Source organism: Nansenia antarctica, assembly GCF_963989245.1.
Source record: "Nansenia antarctica genome assembly, chromosome: 13".
NCBI lineage: Eukaryota > Metazoa > Chordata > Actinopteri > Argentiniformes > Microstomatidae > Nansenia > Nansenia antarctica.
Genome location: NC_137683.1, coordinates 17,067,411 through 17,086,458, shown reverse-complemented (window position 1 = coordinate 17,086,458; position 19,048 = coordinate 17,067,411). Strand labels below are relative to the sequence as shown.

At 44.8% G+C, this 19,048-nt stretch overlaps 1 protein-coding gene across 1 annotated transcript in view; it reads left to right on the top strand.

Annotated features, from left to right (window-relative positions):
- Nucleotides 1-8,587, top strand: part of LOC308169173 (mitogen-activated protein kinase kinase kinase 11) — a gene marked incomplete at both ends in the record, with an annotated part of 29,112 nt that extends 20,525 nt beyond the window's left edge. The window contains 4 exons of the mRNA XM_080543826.1: nt 3,355-3,523; nt 3,737-3,834; nt 4,037-4,729; nt 7,971-8,587. Coding sequence (XP_080399952.1) covers nt 3,355-3,523; nt 3,737-3,834; nt 4,037-4,729; nt 7,971-8,587 — 1,577 coding nt within the window. The remainder of the gene's footprint in view (nt 1-3,354; nt 3,524-3,736; nt 3,835-4,036; nt 4,730-7,970) is intronic.
- Nucleotides 8,588-19,048: the final 10,461 nt, after the last annotated feature.

Genomic DNA, 19,048 nt, shown 5'->3' with positions numbered 1-19,048 from the left:
CAGTGCAGAACAAACAATTTTAAAAAAGGCTGCATCCTGCCTTTCGTTCCTGTCTGGCCACAGGACCTCATACACATCACAGGGAATGTTCTCCCTGGCCAAGTATCGCCTGGCATGACGCATCCAGCCCTGATATGCGCCAGCAGGTATATCACCACATGCATCCTCCATTACTTGTAGGAGGGCGCGTATGCCCTCATGGGGCCTGTGTTCATAGACCTTCCAACACCAAGCTGAAAAAAACTCCTCTATAGGGTTAAGAAACTGAGAATATGGCGGCAGAAAAACGTTTGCCTTAGTGTTATTGCATTATTTGCTCTAACCATATTGGCTATTTCAGTCTCCTGTTGAAGTGTGAAAAGTTATTCTGAATAGCAGTGGCAATATGTTGACAAAAAAAATATTCGTTATGTGTTGAAAACTTATTTCCCCCACTGCATATGTACACATACATTTATCCCAGTTACTGTAGGGAACGCATGCTGAACGTTACTGTAGGAACGCACGCTGAACGTTACTGTAGGAACGCACGCTGAACGTTACTGTAGGGAACGCATGCTGAACGTTACTGTAGGGAACGCACGCTGAACGTTACTGTAGGGAACGCACGCTGAACGTTACTGTAGGAACGCACGCTGAACGTTACTGTAGGGAACGCATGCTGAACGTTACTGTAGGGAATAGGGTTGGGTATCGTTTGGGTTTTATCCGGTACCGGTTACTAACCGATACTTTAAAAACGGTACCGGTACCAAAACGGTACTTAATTCGGTACTTTTGATTTTTAAAAATATATATATAATATATATATAATAATAAGAACACGGTCGACAACATTAAACAGCTTTTCACTTTTTTATTGCTGAGGCACAATAACCACAGTTACTCCTACAACCACAGTTACACCTACAACCACAGTTACACCTACAACCACAGTTACAACCACAGTTACACCTACAACCACAGTTACAACCACAGTTACACCTACAACCACAGTTACACCTACAACCACAGTTACACCTACAACCACAGTTACACCTACAACCACAGTTACACCTACAACCACAGTTACAACCACAGTTACACCTACAACCACAGTTACACCTACAACCACAGTTACACCTACAACCACAGTTACACCTACAACCACAGTTACACCTACAACCACAGTTACACCTACAACCACAGTTACAACCACAGTTACTCCTACAACCACAGTTACACCCACAGTTACACAACCACAGTTACAACCACAGTTACAACCACAGTTACTCCTACAACCACAGTTACACCTACAACCACAGTTACACCTACAACCACAGTTACACCTACAACCACAGTTACACCTACAACCACAGTTACAACCACAGTTACTCCTACAACCACAGTTACACCTACAACCACAGTTACACCTACAACCACAGTTACAACCACAGTTACTCCTACAACCACAGTTACACCTACAACCACCGTTACATTGTTGAGCCAACAATATAAACATAGGTTAAGTAATGTTACTGACTGTAGCTAAATATTTGCTGCTGCCTGTCTTGGATAGGACCCTCTTGAATGCTGTACCACATAACGACACCTGGGGTGGCTTGGGTGCGGATCAGACGGTCTGCCTGACCTCCACACACCCCTCACCCTACTCCCCCTCCCCCAGTCCAGCTAACACCATCCATCCTGGGCCTACCTACCTGCATGTTTAATCTCTCAATCCCCCGTCCCTTTCCTGGTTAAATAAAACAAAACAAGAAATCATAGAGGGCGAATGTCCACTGTCCCCCTCTTTAAATAAATAAACGGAAACATTATTACTAACCTGAGGAAATGCTGTCATCATCATCCTCAATGGGAATGGCGATCTCCGCCTCCGCCTCCCCCTCTCCGGAGGTGCTTGCTGCTCAGCCGAAGGGCGGGTGAACTTGCGCAAGCTGTCAAACACGGAGCACCCTTCTACCCTTAAATGTATCGCGTGCGTTGTCAGGTGTTTCATCAAGTTCGATGTGTTGCCTGCTTTACACACGAATGATTTAAAACATTTTGAGCACTTCGCGTTGTTTTCATCGAGCCGGGTGAAATGCAGCCACACTTTAGAACGCTTCATTGCGGTCTTCATTGCGGTCTTCGGCATTCTCGGTGACCTCGTAGCTAGGCTAGCTAGCGAAATTAGATAATATGATTATGATTATTATGATGATAATAATAATATCAATACAATAATACAATAATACAATCACTAACTATATTACTACACTTACTATAAACTCACTCTTCTTCTTCTCAACACAACTGCTCACCTCACTACCACGCACGCACTGATTGGAAATTGGAAACAGGCGATGTCACTCACGTCACGACTCAAGTCACGTGTGGTTGACTGTTGCATGACACCGGACACCAGGGGAAGTTTTTTTTTGTGTGAAAAGTACCGAAATGAGGAACCGAAATCTCCTTTGCGATTCGGTACGGGTACATACCGAATGTAAAGTAACCGGTACCTACCGGTACCGATTTTCGGTACCCAACCCTAGTAGGGAACGCATGCTGAACGTTACTGTAGGGAACGCATGCTGAACGTTACTGTAGGGAACGCACGTTGAACACACCCTCATTGTTTCAGTCAGCTTGATCATGGGTCACAACTGAGCCACACAACAACAAACACCACAAACACATCTGGTCTTGGGTTAGGGTTAGGTTAACTCTGGTCTTGGGTTAGGATTAGGGTTAGGTTAACTCTGGTCTTGGGTTAGGATTAGGGTTAGGTTAACTCTGGTCATGGGTTAGGGTTAGGGTTAGGTTAACTCTGGTCTTGGGTTAGGTTAACTCTGGTCTTGGGTTAGGGTTAGGTTAACTCTGGTCATGGGTTAGGGTTAGGGTTAGGGTTAGGTTAACTCTGGTCTTGGGTTAGGATTAGGGTTAGGTTAACTCTGGTCTTGGGTTAGGATTAGGGTTAGGTTAACTCTGGTCATGGGTTAGGGTTAGGGTTAGGTTAACTCTGGTCTTGGGTTAGGGTTAGGGTTAGGTCAACTCTGGTCATGGGTTAGGGTTAGGTTAACTCTGGTCTTGGGTTAGGGTTAGGGTTAGGTTAACTCTGGTCTTGGGTTAGGATTAGGGTTAGGTTAACTCTGGTCTTGGGTTAGGGGTTAGGGTCTTTACCTCCAAGATTATTTTTGTTCTAGCCCAGTATTAATAGACCTGATTCAACTGATCAGGCTTTGATGGTTAGTCTACTGCGTGTGCCTCATCTCTCTCTCTCTCTCTCTCTCTCTCTCTCTCTCTCTCTCTCTCTCTCTCTCTCTCTCTCTCTCTCTCTCTCTCTCTCTCTCTCTCTCTCTGTGTCTCCAGTCAGCCCCAGTGAGAACAGCCGGGCATTTGGCCTGAGCTCCGTCTGGCCCCTGGAGGCCCCTCCACACAAGCAGGCCAACGGGGACAGGCTGGGGCCCCACTGGAGGCCTCAGAGCCCAAAGAGCCCCAAGAGCCCCAAGGTGCTGCGTCTCAGTCCCCAGGAGAGCAGGTACCCCCCCACCCCCCCCACACCGTATTTACTAAAGGATTTACAAATACAGAAGTACATACAAATACATAGTAAATACTTTCAAATAGTTGGACCATACTTGATTTCATTTGCTTGGTACAATAAAACCAATGGTTTGAAAAATAAGCTCAAATCAATGTGTGTGTGTGTGTGTGTGTGTGTGTGTGTGTGTGTGTGTGCGCGCCGTTTCAGTCTTTCAATGAGAGCTAAGCTCCTGGGGATGGACAGCAATGAGAACGGAGATTCCAAGGACGACTTCGAGGAGTACAGACCTCTGACGCCCCAGAACGGTACCCCCCGTCTCCCCGCCCTAGAAACACAACTAGGATCACCACACACACTGACCACCTCCAGTCCAACTCATCATGTCACTAGCCATCGCTAACCGTTTCAAACAAATGGCTGTTCATGAGCTGAACTCCTTGTCCGCTCCCCCTTCTCTCCCTCTCCCTCTTTCTCTCACCCCCCAACCCCCCCCCCCCCCCCATTCAGGCATGTCAGTGAAGGAGCCCTCCAGGGCAGCTCTACCTCAGGGGGACTCTGGGAGTGAGGAGGGGGGGTCTCCGCTGGGTTCCCCCAGGCCTGAACGTCGCTCTCTGGGCAGCCTGGTGAGGAACACCCACCAGGCCTTGCTGGGCGGGGGGTCCATCCTGGCCTCCGTGGCCCTGGGCCGCTGCCTGGACGTCCTCCCCAGGGTGCCGCCTCGGACTAACCTCCCGCCCCTGGAGGACCACCACCACCATCACCAACACCCCCACCACCACCAACACCACCGCACCCCACCTGAAGAGCCGGAGATCACGCCCCTCAAAGCCCCCCCCCCTCCCTCCTCTTCCTCCTCCTCCTCGGACCCCCTAGTGGTGGACGATCTTATCACTTTCTCCTGCTCGGACGCCTCCCTCCCCAGGCCTGCCTTCGACTTCCCTCTTCACCCCCCTGAGGTGAGGCCGCTGCCCCTCACGCCACCTCCTCCTAACCCCCGCGGCGAGCGAGCCTGCCCCCGGAGCCCCCAGACCCCCCAGAACCGGCGGCAGCAGCAGCAGGGGCAGGGGCAGGGGCAGGGGCAGGGCGTCCCAGGGGAGCGGGCCCCCTCATGTCCCCACCACACCAACGGGGATTTGGGCTCCGACGCCTGGGGCCAGGGGGCTGACAGGAGGAGGAGGTCCAGCCAGGCCTCTCAGCTAGGTGAGGCTGAGTACAACAGCTACACACACACACACACACACACACACACACACACACACACACACACACACACACACACACACACATTTATTCTCTAATAAACTTCACAGCGGTCATGGACATGATAAAGCAGACTCCACATAATAGTTGTCACATAAAGCTCGTGACAAATATTGACATTTAGTTCCATGTATATCTGACTCCAAAAAAGAATATAATAATAATAATAATAATAAGCTTTATTTGTATAGCAGCTTTCATACATAAGAATGCAGCTCAAAGTGCTGTACAATACAGCGCAAAAGGAAGAAAAAGCAAAAACAACTAATACATAATTGATCAATACAATAAAAGCAGCAAAAAAAGCAGCAGCACTCAATCCTGTTGCATAGATAATTGATCAATACAATAAAATCAGCAAACAACACAACATCACAAATTACAATTAAGAGCTATATTAAAGAGATCGTTTTTTTAAAGTGAGCAGATGTTTACTGAGCTTGCTTCCCTGATTTCTTTAGAAATCTTCTTTCTTTAGAAGGTAATAAATGCAGCATCATTAACTTTCTTTTGGGTTTTCATAGTAGCCTCCCATTAGGGTTGGGCGATATCGAATTTGTCAAACCGTCAAACCGTCCCCAAATGTAACTGTGCTACGTAGGGCTTTGAGGGAGCCACCAATTTCAAATGATGAATGTAGTCACTGCTATAGTAGTCGCCGCAGTGCACTTTAACTGTGATTTTCCATTTTATGTTACATTAGCGTTTCTAACATGTTGTCATGTTCATTTAGAAGTATGTACCATAACAAGTTTGGGAACGAAAAGTTCCCACTTCAAAAAATGACCATGCTGCATGCAATTTAATCAGCACCCTAATTAAGGAAATATGCAAATTAGGCTATGCCCGGACATATTTATGCAAAAAAACATGGCTGCCACATGCCACTCTATATTCTTAAAATAAATAAAAAATATATAAATCTTCTTCTTCGAAGTCCGATTGACACAGACATTGTTATGTAGTATGCTTGTATCAGTTCCTGCAAAGTTTGCAAAGGACAAGTTGATAGCTTGACATAGCTACAGTACATGCAAATTAACATGTACCATAAATGATGACATAGCCCTATTTGCATATGTCAGTCATTATGAGTCTAATCAATCTCAAAGTTAGTGTACTTTGAGACAGTGCCATAACAGAGATGTGTAGCAAATTAAAACCTTGCACGCTTAATTGCCGCTTGCGGTTATATTTTCCTTTGTTTTCTTTGGCAAAGTCAAAGTAGTCAAAGTAAAAACACACAGCAATGGTCAGAGACAAGGATGTTAGATACTGACAGATGTATGATGTGCAGCCCTTGTGACAGCAGCACCACATCTAGCGAGTAGGTTGAGTGACATGTTGGATTAACTCAGTTTATGAATTCAACAGTTTTGGTATCATTTCTTTTGTTTATATGAATGTTAAAATCTCCATTTAAAATGATCCTGGCATATCTAGTGACAGCAATAGATACTAGTTCAGTGAAATCCAATAAAAAATAGTTATAGTTGCTTTGTTGGCCTATATAGAGTAATGATAAGTACTGTAATTTAAGCTTTGAGTTCTAAAGCAAGATATTCAAAGGATGAGAGATTGCCTAAATTGATTTGAGTACAAGTGGACTGGTTTGAGTATAAAAGCCCTTTTAAGGGGCATGTGTGAATGAGATTTACAGGGTAATTCGCTGAGTCAGTAGCCCTGGTCAGTAGCCCTGGTCAGTAGTCCTGGTCAGTAACCCTGGTCAGTAGCCCTGGTCAGTAACCCTGGTCAGTAACCCTGGTCAGTAGTCCTGGTCAGTAGCCCTGGTCAGTAACCCTGGTCAGTAGTCCTGGTCAGTAACCCTGGTCAGTAGCCCTGGTCAGTAGTCCTGGTCAGTAACCCTGGTCAGTAGTCCTGGTCAGTAGCCCTGGTCAGTAGCCCTGGTCAGTAACCCTGGTCAGTAGCCCTGGTCAGTAGCCCTGGTCAGTAACCCTGGTCAGTAGCCCTGGTCAGTAACCCTGGTCAGTAACCCTGGTCAGTAGCCCTGATCAGCCCTGGTCAGTAGCCCTGGTCAGTAGCCCTGGTCAGTAACCCTGGTCAGTAACCCTGGTCAGTAGTCCTGGTCAGTAGCCCTGGTCAGTAACCCTGGTCAGTAGTCCTGGTCAGTAACCTTGGTCAGTAGTCCTGGTCAGTAGTCCTGGTCAGTAACCCTGGTCAGTAGTCCTGGTCAGTAACCCTGGTCAGTAGTCCTGGTCAGTAACCCTGGTCAGTAGTCCTGGTCAGTAACCCTGGTCAGTAGTCCTGGTCAGTAGCCCTGGTCAGTAGTCCTGGTCAGTAGCCCTGGTCAGTAGTCCTGGTCAGTAGCCCTGTACAGCCCTGGTCAGGACCATGTGTGATACAGGGAAGGCTTAATCATTGTTGTCATTTGCTCTACCTCGGGTAGGGGTATCTCGAAAACTAAAGCCTTTTTTGAGGACTTGCTGCTAGACTATTAGTTGTGAACAGAAGCCTGAACATTGCCTGGTCCGGCACATAAAGGGTTACGTATGTCTGACACACACACACACACACACAGTGTATTCGGAAAGTATTCAGACCCCTTCACTTTTCCCACATTTTGTTGTGTTGTAGACTCAATTTAAAATAGATTAAATAAAAATGATGTGCTACCAATCCACATACAATACCCTAGAATGACAAAGCAAAACACTTTTTTATTTTTTATTTTTAAATGTCAGTAAATGTATTCAAATTGAAATACAGAAATACCTCATGTACATAAGTATTCAGACCCTTTGCTATGACCCTCTTAAAATGAGCTAAAATGCAAAACTCGACGTGCTCGAAGTGGACTGCATGTCTCCAATCCTTCTACACTAGAAATGGTCTCAGTGTGATATTCTAGTACACACATTATGCTCTCCTACTCGTCTCACTATCATAGTTGTTGACGATTTATCCCGGGCATTGAGTACTTTCTAAAAAACTAAAGTGTTTAAATCTCAGGGTTAGGGTGTGAATATTATTATTATTATCAAGATTGAACAAATAAAGTTTTGGCCTCAACATAATGTTTTCTTAATAGCATAGAGGTCAAGCACTAGCTTGTACACAACCCCGCCTTACTAGTGTTTACGTACAGCTAGTTAGTTTATACAGTAAAAGACTCTAACAGCAAAATGTTATATCTGTGCTTCTCCCCCCTCCTCTTCCTCAGTTCTGGACCTCCCTCTGTGCCAGGACAGCCTTGAGTGTGAGGACAAACCTTCCGTGCCCTTCTCCCTGTACCCCGACCCCCGTCTCTGGAGCCCCAAAACACGCCGCCTGGAGGTCAACGTCATCCCCCGCCCGCGCCCCTCCCCCATCCGCCCCCGCATCGACCCTTGGAGCTTCATCTCGGCGGGGTGCGGGGCGAGCCGTGGCCCCCAGCGGTCAGACAGCCACCCTGGGCTGGGCTACCAGCCCTCGCCCACCAACCCCTTCACCAACTGTGACCCCTTCCCCTCTCGGGACTGTGATCCCTTCTCCCTCAGGGCCGACCCTCCCTCGGGCGCTCCTCCGGACACCCCCTCGCCCTTTGACCCCTTCTCGGCCCCCTTCCCCACCTCCTCCCGCTCCGCCCCGTGCTCCGCCAACGGCTCCCCGACCCTGCCTACGTTCCGGGTGGCACCCCTGAACCCGGCCGACTCTCCTCTCATCGACCTGAGCTGGGCCGCCGCCTGCAGTAGCAGCAAACCTCCCCTGGAGGTCACCAAAGAGAAGACTCGCCCCCGAAGGACTCTGGGACTCAAGCCCTTCAAGTCCCCCACGCAACTCAGAGACGACAGGTTCTAAACCCACCTCGTTGAGAGCGTGAGGGTTGGTTCTAAACCCCGACCTTCCAGAGAGAGTGACGTGTTAGTTCTAAATCCTCATATCGCAAAGAGGGTGTTATGTCGACTCTGTCATTGGGAGTTTTATTTTTTTGGGTTTTGCAATCCTAAATGGATGTAGGGCCGTTTCTATCCCGGCGTTAACGGTGACAGGGATTCGGAGCCTCTTTTAAAACAAACCCCTCAAGGGGACATCTCTGTTGGGAACAGGGGTGCTCCAAACAGTGGACGATTCCATTTATCTACCGTGTTGCCTTAGAAACCCAGAGAGCTAATTCCTGGGCCATTTAGCCTCTGTGACAATGGATTGTGGGATGGGGCCTGTGCACAGAACATGTAACTATAGCCGTTTCATTCCAAACTAAGCATTCATCCAATACCCACCCCCACCCCCCACCCCCCACCCCGCTGTCTGGAGAGCCAAATCAGTGGCCATCTCCAGGCTCAATCAGACGGTATCTCCCGCTCTCATCTCTACTACCTTTGAAGCCAGACATTGTAGAGCTGGAAACAGTTGGGCTTTGCTTTATCTCTCTGTACCCCCCCACCCTGCTGCCTCTGGCTCCAAGGAGGTTTGGAGTCTGATTTTGTGAAGCGTTTTAAAGTGTCTCTGTTACCTTCCTTGAGTGGGTAAACCTATTTCAGGGGGGAGTGCTATGAAATATGTCTTAAAGCAGCTTAACGCTACTGCTACTGTGTGGATGCAAGAGGTGGTGTGTGTTTGTGTGGCCTCACCCTCGGTGTGAGAGTGTTGAGAGCAGTGATACTGTAGGCCGACTCCAATTTTCGGAATATTTAATACCTGACATTCCCACTCGGAAGCAGATCACATTCCAATAACATCCCGACGACATTCCAATAATGCGACTGATTTATTTGCTTTATGACTGGCTGACAGGCGAGCGACAAAAGCACATGAGATGATATCTGGCTGCCCTCGCACATTCCCTTCATGTGCCAAAGTGCCAAATATAAAGTATGTGACCGCGTGGACCCCCCCTCCGAATGGTATGTGACCGCGTGGACCCCCCCCCCCCCCCGAATGGTCCAGTAAAATCGGTCAGGATTGGCTTCTTCCACTCAAACATGACAATACTGATCGATTGGATTGGTTGGAAATCTAGTATTGATGGTAATGGCTGAGGGAGGCTCAACAGACATTGGGCTTAATTGGCTTAGCAGCGGGTTTGTAGCAACATGGGTTAAAATGCCCCCTCTCAAAACCTCATGTCTCTATAATATGATCCCAGTTAGGATCCAGTGAAGAAAGTCAACCCAGCGTTGCAGGGGGAGCTTAGCTGTGTGTTATTATCCTAATAACCCTGCTGATGAACTGAACTGGATGATAACCATCATTATGGTTGTGATAGTGAACATTGAGATATTTGGCTAATTCATTTCTAATTAATTTCCCCAACATGAAGTTTCACAAAAACAACGTGGGATCTTAAAGGGGATTTAAGTGCCACTGTACTTGCCTTATCGGATCCATTTAAATAAGTAGGCCTTTAATGTGATGTAAGATAGCACACAAGCCCCACCACACAAATGTCACCTCCTCTCAGGTCAGGCAACCCGCTCCTCTCTTGAGCCAAAGAGATTGGGTCCTTTTTTCCCGCTTTGTGCCATTGGCTAACAAACTTCTGACTGGACGGAATCTCCACCAATAAGCCTCCAAGATCCCCTCTCTACCTCTTCCCCCATGTGATGTGCACACAACTGTACTAAGGGAGGGACCTTATTGTATCTATGATCTCCTTCACCCTGTTCTTCTACAGACTACAGGCAAAGGCCTTGCCATAGACTACCATTTACAGCAAATCAATAACAAATATATCTCTGCCATTAGTCCTCATCACAAGTAGGTGTCTCCAGTATGAGGATAATACTCTTAAATATGATCCATCGTGTTTCAGTTCTAGCTCAAAGTCTTTTGCGACGTTTATCTCCAGTGCGAGTCCAGTATAGGAGCGCATACTCCTGGTCTATTCATCACCAAAGGGGCAAGGAAATGGGCAATAACGTGTCATATCAAAGGATTGTACGAGCAATCAACAGAAAATATATTTTTCATTACAATTAATAACATTTGATATTGTAGTTTCAAAGCTATAGCTTCCAAGATTCTATAGCAGCTCTCCACACAAGTGCTTTGATTGGCGTCGCAGAGTCCCAGATGGAGGCAGTTTATCTACTACTGATTGGGCTCTGAAAGTGTCTGCCTGCAATGGGTTGAATCCTGCCCCATCTCCCAGGCTTCTAATTGTTGATTTATACACCAGCTGTGGGGTTAGTGTTGTGGCCACTTTAATGCATCCCTATTTCCGCCTATACTGACCCTCAAGGCCAACCAAACAACCCATGGCATGTCTGGTAACTGTCTAGCGTGTGTTGTCAGTAAACTAAGAGATTTAATATAGGAGCCTCTCAGCTTCTCATATCAAAGAGTCTTCTAAAGCTTGTGACAGGTGTGTTATTGCTGCTATCACTAATCCTGTGAAGACCCCCTATGCCTTAGCATGGACAGATGCTAAGGCAGAGGAGCCAAGGCTATCCTCCGATCGCCATTGTGGAGCAGTTGCTGGCAAACAACTGTAATTCAAGATACATAGGACAGACGGGCCAAAATCCTTGTTTAGGGTTTTTGATATTGCTGTCTGCCCCATCTCTCTCTCTCTCTGGGGTTCCTGTTTCAGTCTCTGCCTTGGCCTAACCCTCATGTCCGAGGCACTTCTCTCAGGTCTTTCGGTTGAGATTCTTCTCAGATCACAATACTGTCAGTCTTCTACAGCAAGGCCTCAAAGCCTACCTTTGATAAGCGAGAAAGTGCAGATTGTTCAGGCTACATTCTCAAAGTGACAAGCTATTACATTTTACCAGGCACTTTTATCCAAAGCGACTTAAAATTAGAGATCACAGGGACAGGGTCTCCCTGGAGTAACTTAGGGCTTAAGTGCCCTTACTCAAGGGCACACTAGTGGTGGTGTTCCTAGGTGGCATTTGAACTCGTGACCCTTCTGATCACCAGTCCAACTCACTGTCCACTAGAGCTAACTACCAGAGACCTTCAGTGGGTGTTGATGAACATCCAACCAACGCATCACCACCACCTACCTCAGCTCCACGGCCCTACCCCAGTTAGGTTTTGGACAGGAGAGTCTAGATTTCCTGGTTAGCTGTCAGGACCTGGCAGCCTTCATCATCAGGCTTGACAGGCCGACAGGAGGTGGTCCGATAAGAACCTCTTGATGAGTTGTTTGTGACGCGGGGCTCTTTCAGGCATCGCCCCATCCGTCACTGCGAATCAGTGTCCCGAACGACGCTGACAGGGAGAATGAGAGAGAAGTTGGCGGAGGACAGAGGTGAGTTATACAGCCAAGTAGACCGTTACTTGGCTGCTACTCTCCGCAAATAGGCTTCCTCCTTCCGTGCATTTGTGTCAAGCTTTCCCCCCCCCCCCACTTAGCTCGAGTCCTTAACTTCAATTGCTTCTGCCTGGGCCAAGGCACATTCGCTCTCCCTCAAGTTTAGCAGACGTTCAGCAGCGGTGAAACTCTCACTCAGTGTCCCCTCCTCTCTCTCTCCTTACCTGGACTGAATGTTCTAGGAATTGATTAAAAAATAAACTTTTAGCATCTAAACTAACTGCATCAACTGCATTTCACCCCTCTTTATATACACCCATTATCATAGGAGAGAGACTATTTCTCCTCATGGACCATAGTAAACAGAAACACCTGCCCTACTGTCTTTTTGTTCTGCATCATGTAGTTCCAATGACTATACTAGCATAGCATTTAGGATGCAAGGCCAATACAATGCTTCATTATAAGTGGTGTGCTAGTGTGGATGTGCCCCAGGAGCTAACAGCAGTGTGAGAGAGGCCAGGCCACTGCCAGGTGTAGGTCACACACTGGCTCATAAGTAGAAACATTATTCCTTCTCTGTGTCAGTGTGAGTTCTCAAGGTCACCATCTGTTGCGCTCATTCAAATGAGAACATTAAAAGCCTGTTAATTGAATAAACGAGACTGTTGAAATGAGGACAATTTGTTTCCAAGACGACAGAGCAGAGCCCCCAGCATATTGGTCGTGTGTGTGTGTGTGTGTGTGTGTGTCTGTGTCTGTGTCTGTGTCTGTGTGTGTGTCTGTGTCTGTGTCTGTGTGTGTGTCTGTGTGTGTGTGTGTGTGTGTGTGTGTGTGTGTGTGTGTGTGTGTGTGTGTGTGTGCGTAAACACATGTATTTATATCTGGGGTTATTAATTCAAAGGTCTCTTTTCCACTTTCACAGCCAAACTTCCGTCATAATTGAATTGTCTGGCTATTGACGTTCAATGATCTGTTTTCTTGCAACAGGATTTTTCAAAAGTGGAGAACACGTGTGTCATCGTGTATGTGGCGTGAGCCAATAGTACCAATAGTACCTTATCTAAATCTATATACTTTTCTCTTGATTTCCTGTGCCAAAGAGCCTTGCACACGAAGCCTGTGAGGAAGAATGACCTTGTCAACATGGATCAGACTGATCAATGAAGGATCCGTCTGCCGCTTTCCTTTCCTTGTCCCTTAGACCATTTCATGAAGACCTTTAGACACGTTGCATCAGGACTATGTAGAGAAGCATATGTGATGTGTAATGTGGCAGGGACTGTTTGCTGTGTCTGCAGGTGGTCTCTTTAAGATCCTCCTGCTTTTAAAAAATATAAAAAATATAAAAAATAAAAAGTTCTATAACAAGGCTATACACAAGGTTTGAGAATGGTGCAATTTCCTAGGACTTTTTCAGTAAAAATCGATTCCGCTCATAAGTACTGTAAATCATTCTTCCCTGTGAGAGCGTCCCATCACCTTACTATAGAGTTTTATATTTGGGGACCAATGATTGAGAGGATTTTATTTATAATGGCCTTTTTTTTTTACACACTGGACTGAAATTCTTTTTAAGAGGGCCACAGACAGAGTCTACATTAGGATGCTTGATCGCTTCATATCTTTGGCTTGTTTTGATTTGTGTTTCTCTGAGGTCTTCACTGGAGTATTTAAGATGAAAGGTATGGGTGCCATATGGAATAAATCTTTAATGCCTGCTGTCAAATTTGACCAAATCTGTAAACAAAAATCCCAGAAAGACTGATCAAATCCCAGTGTTTTCATGTAGCAGAAAATCTGAGGTTTGCTCAGAAGTTGAGCTTGATAATCACACCTTTTAAGAGAAAATGATCCGACTCGGACATTGAAAAATACCCCGAAACCAACACCAATGTCCATTTGAGGCACCCATACTGAGATATATGTGCATAAAACTGCTATCTACCTAGATAGACATGAGGTCCACTGCTTTCCATGGCTTGGAGAGAGTAGAGACAATATAAGACCTCATGCCTGTTTCTAGAGTATCTATCTGCTTTTTGTTTTTACAAGATTCCTCTCCGGATCTATTGTTAGCATAGGCTATGTAATGAATATGATGTGTTGCCTCTACGCCCACTTTACAACTCCCAGATTTGTCTTGGCTCGTATGAGTTAGATGTTTGTCATTGGGCTTTGAGATACCTTGTTGTTTTTGCGTTTCGTTGTGTGTCTGTGAAATCTCGCACTGGGCTGGGCCTAATCAACTCTTTTATTGTTGTGCGTCAGAGTGTATTTGTGTGTATATGTGAAACTGTATGTACTTGTTTTCGTTTTGATTTTTGTTCTCGACTATTTTAATGGGGTTTAACCTGTGGAAAAACATAAAGGAAAAACTCAGAATGAAATGAGACCAAATAAAATGTAACACAACCCTGAGACAACCCTTGTGTTGCGCTTTCTTTGATTGATACATTTTCATTCAAATGTTTTTATACAAACCAGAATTAGTTATTGTGTTTTCAATAGTATTTAAAAGTACTACAATGAAATATGTGATTATTATGAGAGGGTATACAGTAGAACAGCTCTTAAAAAGCTGTAAATAACAGCAAATACTACGACACAAGAAAGTCACCAGTCTGGCCAATTGGCATCCGATTTAATGGTCAGACTTTTCTTCTTTTTTTGTGATACATTTTTTCCCAGGGAATAATACAAGGGAGTGTTAACAAACAATGAAACACAGGAGAGAAGTACAATGACAAAATGTCCACAAACCTTCCATCCCTTCCCCCCTCCCCACCCAGCCTCCCCCTGCCCCAGCAGTGCAATGTGCAATGGATGCATGCCTAGTAAGCTATCCCAGGGTACCCCTGTACGTGCGCATTGCTGTAATTGAAGATAGAAAAAAATTAGGCGCCCAGTAAATTAAAGTGTCTCTGCATGTCTTGGAATGAGCGGAGACCCTCAGCCCCAAATAGATCAGAGAGTGTATGAACTCCATTGTTACTCCACTGGGGAAATGAGATTGGCCGCCCTCCCAACTGGAGAACAGTATTATGAAATATGGGTGAATGGAGGTACCAGAAATGTTGCTGAACTTTTCTGCACAACTCCAAACTGAAATTAACTCAGTGATGATGGAGCCAAATTTCAATTTAGTCTGTTTGATAGAAATATTGGAATATATTACATCTTGTAACCTATGGGGATGAACAGTATTTTCCTCTATACGGCGCCAAGATACACGAGCCGGTTCAAACCATTTGGAGAGAAGACGCAGCACAAAAGGCCAATAATACCATTTGAAGTTTGGGAGACCCAGTCCCCCTTCACTTTTCAGCCTCTGGACGGTTGAGAATTGATTGACGGTTGAGTCTACGTTTCTTCCCCGCCCTATAAGTTTGGGAGAAAGAGAATGTAAGTTCTTACAGTAGCCACTTGGTGGTGCTAGAGCAGACCTGGGCAGTGTACGGCCCTATGGCTGTCCCTGGCCGGCCCTGTGTGAGGTGAATTTAAAAAATTAAAACTGCATTGCTTTTATTTTGAAGGCGACAATTTTATTTTCAATTTACGTATGTGCGTGCGTGACTATGTCATTTACGTATGTGCGTGACTCACTCATCCATTGCATTGCAATATTTTGACTTGACTAGCGAGTGTGTCATTGATTTTCAACAACGTTGACATTTATTTAAATTTTTCAGAATGTTGAACATACAGAATCAACAGATCACAGAGTCCTATCAGTCAAATAAATATCCAAACAGGCTGTATTCAGTTAATTATTTAATTAATTTTGCCATTTAGCAGACGCCTTTAATCCAAAGCGACTTACAATTACGAATTACAGGGACATTCCCCCTGGAGTAACTGAGGGCTAAGTGCCTTACTCAAGGGCACACTAGTAGTGGTGTGGTTTCAGGCGGGATTTGAACTCACAACCTTCCGATCACAAGTCCAACTCACTATCCACTAGACCACCACTACCCCTAGTTATATTGAATGGTAAATAATAAATGACTGACTTATATAGTGCCTTATTCCAAAGCGCTTTACAATGGCCTCTCATTCACACACATTCACACACCAATGGCGACAAGCTACCATGCAAGGCGCTGGCCCGCTCATTGGGAGCAATTTGGTGTTCAGTGTCTTGCCCAGGGACACCTCGACATGTGGCCAGCCGATCAGCCGACCTTGCCGGCTCTAACTAATAATAGTATATATATATATATATATATATGTATATATATATACAGTGCTCTCAGTAAGTATTCACCCCCCTGGACTTTTAACACATGTTATTGTGTTGAAGAAGAGAGGGGGGCTGGACGGGATTAGAATAAAGGACATCCATTTATAACTATAACAACTTCATACTGTACGCTTCTGGACATGATAAAGGACATCCTTTTATAACTATAACAACTTCATACTGTACGCTTCTGGACATGATAAAGGACATCCATTTATAACTATAACAACTTCATACTGTACGTTTATATCCTACTCCAAAATAAATTTCACTGTAACATTAGATCAGATTCAACTTTATTGTCATCGCAGAGTACAAGTACAATACAACGAAATGCAGTTTAGCATCCAGCCAGAAGTGCAAATAGTGATATAAGGGCATGATATGAATTATAGGTATTCTGTGTCGATCAGTGTCATCAAAAATCAATGAAATGTATTTTAAAGTCAACTTGTAACACAACAACATTATTGATGGCACAATGTTCTATTATAACAGATATTTACTCATTTAGTGTCAGATAGAACCATATAGAACTGAACCAGAATGGACTTTTCAGAACTATAAGGTTCTATCTGCATTTGCATTCCCCTAAAACTTCCCATATTTAGATATTTTGCATTTGAAGTACCCTTACAGGTCATTTGAAGTACCCTTACAAGTACCCTTACAGGTCATTTGAAGTACCCTTACAAGTACCCTTACAGGTCATTTGAAGTACCCTTACAGTACGGGTCATTTCAAGTCAGACCAGGAGGATGATGTGTGAGATTAGTATCAAAAGCCGAGGTCAAGGAGAATGAGTATGTTGACATTGCCATCATCAGCAGCCAAGAGTTTCGGTGTTTCGGTGCTGTGCTTGGCCCTGAATCCAGATTGTAGTGGTTTAAAAAGTTGGTGGTGTGGCACGTTCTAGAGTCTTGCTGAGAAAGGGGAGGTTGGAGTTGGGTCGGAAGGTTGTCTGGGTCCAGGCTCTGCTTCTTTAAGATGGGTGTTACACCAGCTAGTTTCAATGCAGCGGGGACAGAGCCAGTTAAGATAGATAGAGTCTACTACCATCAGCTTTAGAGCGAGGAAGCATTATCTACATCTTTGACCCTCTTCTTGGTTGCAGTATGTCTATGACCCTCTCAATGTTACCAAGGACACCACAAATAAATGTTGTGCACATTTCTATAGCATCTATTTAGAGGCTAATACTATTTCACTCTTAACAAAACAGTATATTTCTGAAAGTATTTTTTTGCACCACCCCCATAAAAAGGAAAAAACATTTAAAACACAACCATCCCATTGGTAAATTGATATGCCTCACATAGCCTTAGCATAATAGATAATTTGGAATGGAAAATCATTGATGTGTGGGCAGGCCTAATACATTGAGGCTTGTGTAAGCATACTGTGCGTGCACTTTATTCAATCTCAGCAATCAAATCAAAATCCCAGTCATCTGAGTTCTCTTTTCCCCCAAAGGAGAGCTCCATCATCATTAATGAACAGACACAGCCTTCTCTTCAAGTGCCTAGAACTCCCTCTGCTAGTGTGCCTTTGAAGTGATTACATTTATTTGAGGAAAATCTGAAGATCAAAAACAACGTAAAAACCAATGTAAGATGAAATTTGATTTCAATTGGATTTCTAAATCCATACGACTGTATTTCTATTACCCCATGGCCAGTTCATCAAGCCGTAATGTTGTGTCGATCAGGTTTCACACATTTTAGATTTCCTTATTTTCTTTTTAAAGCAATGTTTACTAGTACAAAGAGCTGTCTAGGAAAAGGTGGGCAAACTTTATTTTCTCGAAGATTTATTACTCACAGTAGACAGTCATTTTGTGTCAATAATTTGCTGATTATTAAAGATATTGTACAGTAATGACTCAAAGCCTTCACTCATTCTATGATGGATGATTCAGTTACATTCCACCCCAACAATGATAAAAAGAAAAAGGTAAAATGGACTGCACTTATATAGCGCCTTTTTTGCCGCTCCAAAGCGCTTTACAACGGCCTCTTATTCACCCATTCACACACACATTCACACACCGATGGCGGCAAGCTGCCATGCAAGGCGCTGGCCTCCCGCTCACTGGGAGCAATTTTGGTGTTCAGTGTCTTGCCCGAGGACACTTCGACATGTGGCCAGCCAGGGCTCGAACCGCTGTTCTGCCAACCTTGTGATCATTAGACAGCGACTCTACCTCCTGGGCCACAGCCGGCCCACGATCACCAAATATCAGTCCATAGTAGAGTTAAGTGGATACTTTACACATAGTAGAGTTAAGTGGATACTTTACAAAGCAATTGTGGCATCCATTCTGTTTTCTGACTCCAGGGCCCCTTGGTTGAGAGATACGGACCTTAACTCCTCCATCATCCTAACTTTTGTAGATAAGGAGAACAGAAGGACTTGATAGGAAGCAGACACATTTCAGAGTTTCATTGGTCTCACAGGGACTCCCCTAAATAAATAGATAATACATAAATACCAATAAATACAATACAATGACCTTGATGAGCTCCAACAGCATAATGGATTTCCCCAGACGTGTATTCATCTGTTATTCATAACTGTCATGGTTTGCCATGTTTTAAATGTATATTCAGATCAAGCCTATCATAAATCATCAATCAAGACTAAATGGAAAAAGTGTTTTGGGTTGTCATCATAATTGATTGATTGTATTTTTGGACATGGAAATGACATACTGTGTTATGTAAATCAAGGCAGAATTCTGTTATGTGGCTGTGTTTACTGCTGTGATATCTGAAAGGAATGGCAAAAAAGACACTGTTTAAAAGTGCTTCTCTAT